At 37.1% G+C, this 9310-nt stretch overlaps 1 protein-coding gene across 2 annotated transcripts in view; it reads left to right on the forward strand.

Annotated features, from left to right (window-relative positions):
- FAM3C (FAM3 metabolism regulating signaling molecule C) overlaps positions 1 to 4587 on the forward strand; it is a 30060-nt gene extending 25473 nt beyond the window's left edge. For both annotated transcript variants that reach the window (XM_048065696.2, XM_048065697.2), the window contains 2 exons: positions 1591 to 1717; positions 2774 to 4587. In XM_048065696.2, coding sequence (XP_047921653.1) covers positions 1591 to 1717; positions 2774 to 2863 — 217 coding nt within the window. In that variant the 3' untranslated portion in view covers positions 2864 to 4587. The remainder of the gene's footprint in view (positions 1 to 1590; positions 1718 to 2773) is intronic.
- Positions 4588 to 9310: the final 4723 nt, after the last annotated feature.

Genomic DNA, 9310 nt, shown 5'->3' on the forward strand with positions numbered 1-9310 from the left:
TACCCTTCCTGTTTTGAGGTGTGAGATTTTACTGCTGTGAGCCTCATGCTTGTTGGCCTCAAAGTTTGGAACTGTTCCACTATCAAGCTTTTCAATTGATTAATTTCAATTTATTAATATAGACATATCATAAGAGGTTTTAGTACTCTTTCAGCAGTATCTTCTAACCTTCTCAACTTTGATCATCTTTAATAGATAGTAAAATTACTGTAGAAATTTGTATTGGGGTTACAATACAAATCTAAAGAATAGATTTATTCCATACTTAAGTCATACTGTCAAAAGGATTACTTTTTGTAGTGAAAAATAAGGATTTTTTTTTCTTTTCCTCCTGTTTTAGACTTATTTAACTTCTTAATGTGTTCTGTACGTTCTTTTTTTTCCATCTTTTAATGCAATTTGTTATCTACAACCTCTCTCTGATGTAGGAGTAGCTTTCCTATGACAAAATCCTGACTTTGAAATGAGCGGTATTTGCAGTAAATGGTTGAAAGGGTCTGTATATTCACTGCTTTGGGGAGAAGAAAGCAATTTAATGTTTCTTTATTACAAGGCTGGATCTCCCAGCTGTTGTTGTTTTTTAATATTTAGATAAGTACAGTTAGTTTGTTACAGTAATCATGTCTCAGCTGGTGTTTTTTCAAAGCTAAACAGGAAGGCCCATTCTTTCTGATAGCCAGGAAGTACTTATTAGTAATATTGCAAAAATAGCCCAAACCGTGCCATTGAAACTTGATATTAATCATAAATGCCAGTGCTTGGAAGCAACTAAAACTGTGAAGAACCATCATGTTTAAAAGATAAAAAAAAATTATTGTGAGGTTGTGGGTTTTATTTAAATATAAGCTGCACTAATGTTGTAGAAACTTGAAGTGTGAGTGTACAAATAACCTCCAGAGTAAATTAAGTAATCATTTTTTTTATCGTTTTTGTTAAAGTGAGTCACACAACTATATCTCAGTAAGTAGTAATAATCAGAAGTTGTATGTGATGTTTAGTAATCGGGCAAATATAGTAACTGGTAGGAAGAAATAAAGAGCTGCTGTTTGGAGGTTTTGTCTCCTACAGAATAATTTTCCCTTCCGTATTTTCCTACACGGACCTACAGGCACTGAACCATGCTGTGGGGTAGCATTCTGAATTTTAAATTAATTGACTTGAGCAAACAAGAACTTCTTTTGTGTATTTAGGTCATTCTTTTAACCTAAGAGAGCTTGTGTTTTATCTAGGCTTCAACTTGAGTCTGCAAACACTGTTTACTTTAAAGGTTGACTTTGTAGCTGCCGGGAGAATTGCTAAAATTCCTTGAGTTGTATGTATAAATCCTCATAAGATAGGGTTCTTGGCTTTTGTTGGTGTACTGATAGGCTTGTGTGCTGGTTGCTTGAGATAATAATATCAAAGAGCAGAGCTCATAAGATCAGCTTATTTCAGAACTATCGTTATCTTATTATGAAAAGTAGATCTTTCCCAATATTCGCTTCCTTAAACTATGTTTAATCAGACTGAAGCTGAATGGTGCATTGAACAATAAAAGCTCTGAGAATGTGTAATTTTATTTACATATTGAATTTCTCTGTTTTGTTCAAGGCTTAATGAGGAAGCACGGAAGCTGATTGCTGAATTGGGAAGCACGTCCATCACTAACCTTGGCTTTAGAGACAACTGGGTCTTCTGTGGTGGAAAAGGAATTAAGACTAAAAGTCCATTTGAACAGGTCTGTTATTCTGTAACTTAGTGGAATTCAACAGCTTACGTTAATGAAGGGTTAGCATGTTTTATAAATGCCTTGATTTTGTTCAAAATGGATACTGCAGTAATGGCACACAGTGTTATTTTCAAATTTGTTCCTTGATTAGTCTCCCCCTTTTAAATGTGCAAAATGATTCCATCATGATTCGCAAATAAGAAAAAAAATCTTATGTAGGTGGGTTTTATTATCCCAATAACTAGATGAATTCTTTTTAATGGATTCAATTAAACTGATAATTCAAAATTTACTGCATAACACTCATTTTTAGACCTGCTAACCTCTGATAGATGAGTGGTAGTTAAGGTGTTCGTGTTCCCAGCTGTTCACTTTGCTCTTCTGTCAGAAATTACTGCTGCCATAGGAAAACTTGTGAAATTAAACAAATCCACATAATTTAATAGCTGCAATTCAGCATATGTCATTGCTGCCTTTAATTACCAGTAAAGGTAGCTTTGTATGTGGAGAGCAAGCCTGTTCTCTTTTTGCCAACTTTTAAGGGAGTGGGAACTAGCGTAGGAGCAATGGTAAACTCTTGGAGGCAGTAATGTCTTACCTGACAGCAGATGGTTGCCTCTTGGAAAAATAAACCCCTAATTTAAAAAAAAAAAAAGAACATTCAGCCTTATGTAATTTTCATAAAATCTGACTATTTATTTTCTGTGCCCTGTAAGTTTAGTGTCCTTATTTAACTTAAACCTAGTGGTTTATGTTCTCTTGGCAGTTGATCTTTTCCTTGCTTGTTTCTCTTCCTGAATAAACATCCATGATAAATTTTAAAAATGTTTTCACTACTCAGATTCACCTGTTTTTAGCATATACTTGTCTGAGCAAGCAACTTTAGATGGTGAGTACTGAGAGGCTATTGTATTGGATGTTACTTAAAAAGCACAAGAGGCTAATACTACCACCTTCTCTTTGTTTCCTGAAAATAGTTACATAGAAGTGTCTTTTAAAGCCATACTTAAAGCAACAGGGTAAGTGACTTCACATTAAAAGTAGATTGATATTTTCTATTTACAGCATATAAAGAACAACAAGGATACAAACAAATATGAAGGCTGGCCAGAAGTTGTTGAGATGGAAGGCTGTATCCCTCAGAAGCAAGACTAAATCAAAACAAAAGGAAAAAAGAAAATGGAAGAAAATGCACTTTCTGCTGTTATTAGAGAGAGGGCTATGAAGGAGACTGTACTGTAAATAATATTTTTAAGCATGCAACCATCTTGTCGGTGTGTGCATGAGCACTGACATTTTGAATATCGGGATTATTTATTGCTAACACATAAAAATCCTTTTTGTAAATATGTTCAAAATAAACATCAAATCATTTCTAAACAGGTTTCTTAAAAACACAGTATTTAGTTTGCCTATGGTAAATAATATCTCGTAGTTCAACTGGCTAATAAATTGCATATGCCAATAATAAATAGATCATGACAAATATACTGTCTTCTAATATTGCTGTGAGTATATAGCCTTTGTGGAATATGTAGATTTTAGTGATAAGTTAATAAAAAACTTTAATTTTTTTTTATCCTCTGCCTTTTTAGTGGCAGCACCACTTTTTATTGAAGCTAATTGGTTATTCTAATAACAGGTGCTCCAGAAATTTATTTTGTAGTTCCCCACCAAAACCAAATAATTAACAAAGGAAGAAAACATGATACTGAAATGCAGATATGCCACAAAAAGCACAACATGAATTATTTTTACTAGGAGAAAAACAAAAGTAAATGTATCCATAGTATACATGATACTTAAAAGCAGCTGAAAGGATTTGTACTCAACTTGAAAATAGTGTTTACTGTGTAGAAGAGACTTGGCATATTAAGCAACAGTACTTATGGCAACTTGTGCAGTTTTTATTACAATTTTTATACTGCTGTTTAACCATTTAGTCTACCTATGGCTGTTCAGCCATACTGGTTAGTCACTTGTTAAATGTGCAAAGTGGAACGCCTTCCTGCTTTAGTTCTAACACCAAGAATAAATTTCCCATTGCAAAGAACCTATTAGAAAGCAGTCTGCCTTTTAGCAGCAGTTTTCAGGGTACAACATTATGAACCTTTACTGCCTATGTTACATCTAATATGAACTGAGGTCATTTGTGCTTACAGTGAGTTATTAGCGAAAGCATTGTATATAAGCTTATGCAGTGTATAACATTCAAACTTAACTGACAATGTTTCTTTTTTTTGTTTTCAAAGCAAAAAAAATGGACCAAGTTGAAGTGGCCTTATTCCTTAGCTCATATCAGAGCTGTCAGAAAACAGCTTTTATTGGAAACTTCAGTTTCTTTTAAGTATGGCCAGCTCGATCTTTCACTGAAACCAAGTTAGCATGGTGTAACTGAAAGTGTTGGTATTCAAGAAATAGGGGCTGTCACGGAATTGATTATAATCTCTTGGAGTTTCACGCCATGAGTTCTGGTACAATCTTCAACAATTTCTAGCTAGTACCATGGGACAAAAGCCACAAAGGATTTTTCAGGAACCCACAGCCTAAGCTGAAAACAGTGGTGATCAAATACTGTTACCATTGATGTCTTCTGAGATGGATGTGTGCACTAAAAAATTCAAGCAATATTGGGAATTGCTTTGCAAGTCAAATAACCTGTGATATCAGAGCAAGTCTGGACTCCCAAGTTGTTCTGTATGTTTAACTAGCTTCTTAAATAATGTGGTTTTCCCTCAAGTTTAATGTAGAACAGCAATAAAAGCACCTTATTATGGTGAAATTGTTTTTGTTAAATCTTTCAGATTTTCTTGTTTAGGAGGATGTGTCAAAATCGTGTATATCTCTGTCATCAAATAAAGTAAAACCCTTCATTTCTATCAATTGGAAAATAAATTTTATTTCATACCATTAGGGTATTGTGGAAAACTGGTTTCCTAAGTCCTGGGATTTTCACATAAATACGTTTTTATTGGTGAATAAGCCATTATCGGTTGTGCTGCTGTCCAAAATAATAGAAAAATTTTGAAGGTACTTGGCAGGGGCTTAAGAGGGTAAGAAAAAAAAAATGTATTAATAGTTTCCTTGCACTATTTGTCTTTATTCTTGATTTTGAATGTCAATGCATATTTCATCATTCATCAAATTAAGAAGTTCAGATTTCCTCTACAAAATGAAATGGAGAAGAAATAGAACTGAAATCAGACCTCTTTTAGCCCTCATCTTTAAATTTGTGCCTTTTTTTACCCTCAGCAATTTGAAGGAAGTAAATATATTCTGATTGTGTAACCTGCTAAAGTTGGACCTGCCACAAAACAATTAAAAACAGTTTTTAAAGCAATGAACTGGTAGGGTTATTTTTTATAATTTTTCCTTAAATCATTTGATTTTTTTTGTGATTTTGATGGAAATCCTCCTTCCTCATTCTCTAACGTTACATTTGAGACTTGAAGTATATGAAACAAACTCTCACTGGAGTGGCCATGCAAATGTGGTCTCCTTGCTGTTGTCCATCACCTTGGTCTGCTTACCGTCTCGTTCTCATGCCATCTCTTGTTCTCTGCCTTGAGTGTGCTAGTTTTAGCATTCTCTCTTGTTGAAGCAAGCTGACCCTTGCTCTCAGGAAGTGAGGCTTTGGTAATTGATGCACATTTCAATTAAATTTCAATTAACTGACCAAGCAGGAAGATTACTTCTCTGGCCTCCCTAGTGTCTTCTACAGTTTGTGGGAGGATGTTGTGAGGTGTGAGGATGAAGGCATTTTGTACAAATAGCTTCATGCAAAGGTATCTGTATGACAAAGCTCCAGGATACGTATTTTCCTACACAAGTTGATGGGAACATCTGCAGCATGTTGAAGACAGCAGTGAAGGAAGGAAAGAAAGATGTGCAGCATGTCTTCCTCAAAAAATGCAGCTGTGAGAAGAGGGGGAGGACACAAGAAGACTGTGACTTCATTTTGCCCAAGGAGCACAGCTGGGATCCAAGCCTCCTGAAGACTTCATTGCAAGCCACAGCTCTCAACTGCCGTACTATTGTTGCTTTATGTGGAACAGATGAGTCTTAAGAAAGATGCTGAAGATCTCTGCCTTGACATACCCTTTGCATCTTCCCTAGCATCTTTCATGATCAAACATTGTTTTCTTGAAAGAGCAGAGGTTTTAACAGCCTTAGTTTCCCAAGTGCTGGTTCAGAAAAGGCTTCTCTTTGGCATGTTTTGCTTTCCAGATGTCTCTAAGTGGTACATGGTTCCCTCAGATGTTGACAAGACTCATAAACACTTAATGTGTACATAATGTCTCCTAAACTGTTTGGATTATCTGCAGTTTAGAAGCCAGGTGGATAAATCAGGAGGGGAAATAAAGTAATGCTACCAACATGTGTGTTGACTGACATCCATGTGTGCAGATGGGAAGAACCACAGCCCCTCCAGAAACTGTGGGGTGGAGCCCAGGTTGGAAGATGCTGGGAAGCTTTCTCAGCTATCAGGCCATTGCAGATGGAAGCATCCCAGCTAGTTCAGTCTCAGCCCTGATACCACGAGATGGCAGTTGCTTCCGATGCTGTACTGAAGGTATGAGGGACCCTGCTTCTTGCCCTTTGAGCAAAGGAGCAAACACCTGGGCTCAGCCATCTCCTGTTGCTGCCTCTGTGGAGGAAGAACCGCATGTCTGCATGGACAAAATATGAAGAATGGCAAGAGAGAACGTGCTTTACTTGAGATGTTTCATTAAATTTCTGATGAACTTATCTCTGGCGTCAGAACCAAGCTAGCTTAAAACCACTTGTAGTTCCACCTCTCTTTCCTTGTAGTAGTTCCTTTCATCCTTACAGCCAAGATCTAATGCATCCTCCATAGACCCAGGCTAAATCAGGTTCCTCAGGCATCTCTTCCTTTGTTCATGCATCCATCTAGGTAGATTTGAATTATTATAAAACCTTCTTTGCTGAAAAATAATGATTAATTCTTAGCAAATTAAAAATTGATCATTATCCTCCTAGGTAGGAAATCGTCTTTTTATTTTCTTCCAGGCCCTACAATTTCCTTACTAGGACATACAACCCAGTCCCTTTAATCTTGCATTTATCTTTTAAAATCTCATTCTTGTTCCCACAGAAATGTTTGTTCCTTTCTTAGGGTGTTGCTCATAGCAGGACACAGCATTGTTGATATGAAAAAGGCACTCCCAGCTTAGGACGGGATCATGCCTCCTCTTTGAGCTTGATGGATGGTGGTGGAAGGGAGTGCCGTCTTCCGTGGAGCATAGCCTGCATTTTTTTTCCTGTGATATGGCAATCCCTTCTGGCTAATTATCTTCTAATTATATTTCAACATTTTCTTTATCAGTACAGTCTCATGGTCCCAGATCTTGGCAGTTGAATCATCCTTTCCAAGTGGAAAACTCGGTGGGTAATGTCTTGATTTCTGGCTTTTATATCTGCACTCTCATATTTTCTCTAAAGCACCTAACACCCATGTGGCACAACACAGATAATCTGTTTATTATCCTTTGGGGTATGTAGAAAATAAAACTTTGTTTCGGGGCTTTATTACATATATATTGAGAGGGGTAGGGATCAGTATAGAGCACTGTAATAGTCCAGGCACATTGTGTACTATGTAAAATGCACATAAATCACTTCATCCTCTCCATTAAATTTCTGATCTCAAGAGACAGCCCAAAGCAGATGGTTAACCATTCCTCTTGCATTACAACGCAAGGTGCTTGGATTGGTTTCTTAGCACTGCAACTGTGGGATGTTGGCAGCACAGTCAGCTCAAGGAGTTACTGCTCCTGGTTGCCTCCCTAAGTCCTTATCGGTGTGTTGTTGCTGGAGTTTGCTGCTCCAGACTCAGCCAAAGCTCTTGTTTGTGGCATGTTTCTGTGAAACGTATTGCTAAACTGATCCATGGGCTGGAGGCAGCACAGGGTTAGTGAGGGCGAGAACATGCTCAGGTAAACCAGCTGTGAAACCACAGTCTAGTCTCCAAAATCAGCAAGTATAAAAGTTAACAACCTCATTCTCTAAGTTTCAGGCAATTTTTGTATTTGCTCCCATTGGCATAATCAGCAATGACTAGCCAAAACTGTTTTTTTATTTTTGTTTTAAATCCCATTAGCACATTTTAAACTAACATTGAATTGTACTTTGATGTCCTGTTCCTCTGCATGTTGGTTCTCTTAATGATATATAGATTCTGTAAAAACTCAGTGTGTTTAACGTCAAAATATTTTTTAGTACACACTGAGATACAATAGAGTGCCAAATTAATTTCTTAGATTATGGGGCAGCTTGGTCTGTGCAAAAGATGTTTTAGCCATCAGCTGCTTTTGTGCTAGTAGCACAAGACACAATGCACCTTTCAGCACAGACAGTAAATGATCAGCCACATAAATAATGCTTAGGCCTTTTTTTTTTTTTAAACCCCTTGTGTGGTATCAAGCTTTTGCTCTAGAAAAATGCTTATGAAATATGTCATTCTGCTCCACAACCAAATATATATATGTATTTTTTTTAATGTATTTTTTCAGAACTTTGGGGAAGATTATAATAGAAGACTTACCCAGTCAGAAGTTTTAGTATTTTAATTGGGACATCCTGGTGCACACAAAACTTGATACTTAAAAGTAAAAATATCAAAATAAGGGCTGAAAAGCTGATGATTTTTGAAGAATTAACAAAGGTAGTGTGCAGCTCATTTAAAATTACACTGCATAGTCACAAAAATATTAAGGCTGAGAGGAAAATAACATGGCCAAACCCTGAGATAGGCTCTGACCATTTAGCTGAGATGAGGATGCACGCATGTTTGCTGGCTCGGAGTCAGCAAGGCATTTGAGAAGGTATGTGGCACTCTTGTAATGAATCTCTGTATCTTTTTCCAGTTCAATTAATGCATCTAAACTCCACACGTGTGTCCATCTTAGCTAACCTACCTCTATTTATTACACTACTTTGCTGCACAAACAAGGTGGCAGCTACCTTCCGCAGAAATCAGCCCTGGCATCCCGGTTCCAGCCTGTGCCGGAGGCTTCACCTGGCAGTGTTATCTGGTGGCTGAAATGAACTGCAGCGTCACGGCCCTGTCTGCCACCACACTTTCAGCCCTGAAGTGCTGACAGAGTGGCCGGAGAGGATTAATTGTCATTTCATTCTCTGCTGAGTAAACCATCCATTAGTTAACAGAGCTGTCTGTAGGATTACATAGTTGTCAGTTCAGTGTGACAGCAGAATCTGGGACAGGCATTAAGTGCTTAGTGTAATATATTTTAGCATTAGTATTTTGTATTAATTAGTATTTTAACATTAATTATCTCTAGCATTCATTTAACATGGAGTTCACAAACATCATTCCCTTCAGGATGAATTTGTCATTTGTGAAGGGAAAAAGCATATTTACCTTCCACAAATAGAAACCACAGGAGTCCATGTTTAGGAAACACAACTTTATCCAACTGATTATTGTAGTCTTTGCCTGTCCTTGAACACTGTACTGAACTCTACAGAAGCACTGGCCCAGCAGCCACTACTGGGATGGTCTCTGTGTAGTCCTGGCTGGCAAACCACAGATTTCAAACTATGAGTTGAGAAGCAAATGTG

This window comes from Anser cygnoides, chromosome 1 (genome assembly GCF_040182565.1).
Source record: "Anser cygnoides isolate HZ-2024a breed goose chromosome 1, Taihu_goose_T2T_genome, whole genome shotgun sequence".
In the NCBI taxonomy this organism is placed as follows: Eukaryota; Metazoa; Chordata; class Aves; order Anseriformes; family Anatidae; genus Anser; species Anser cygnoides.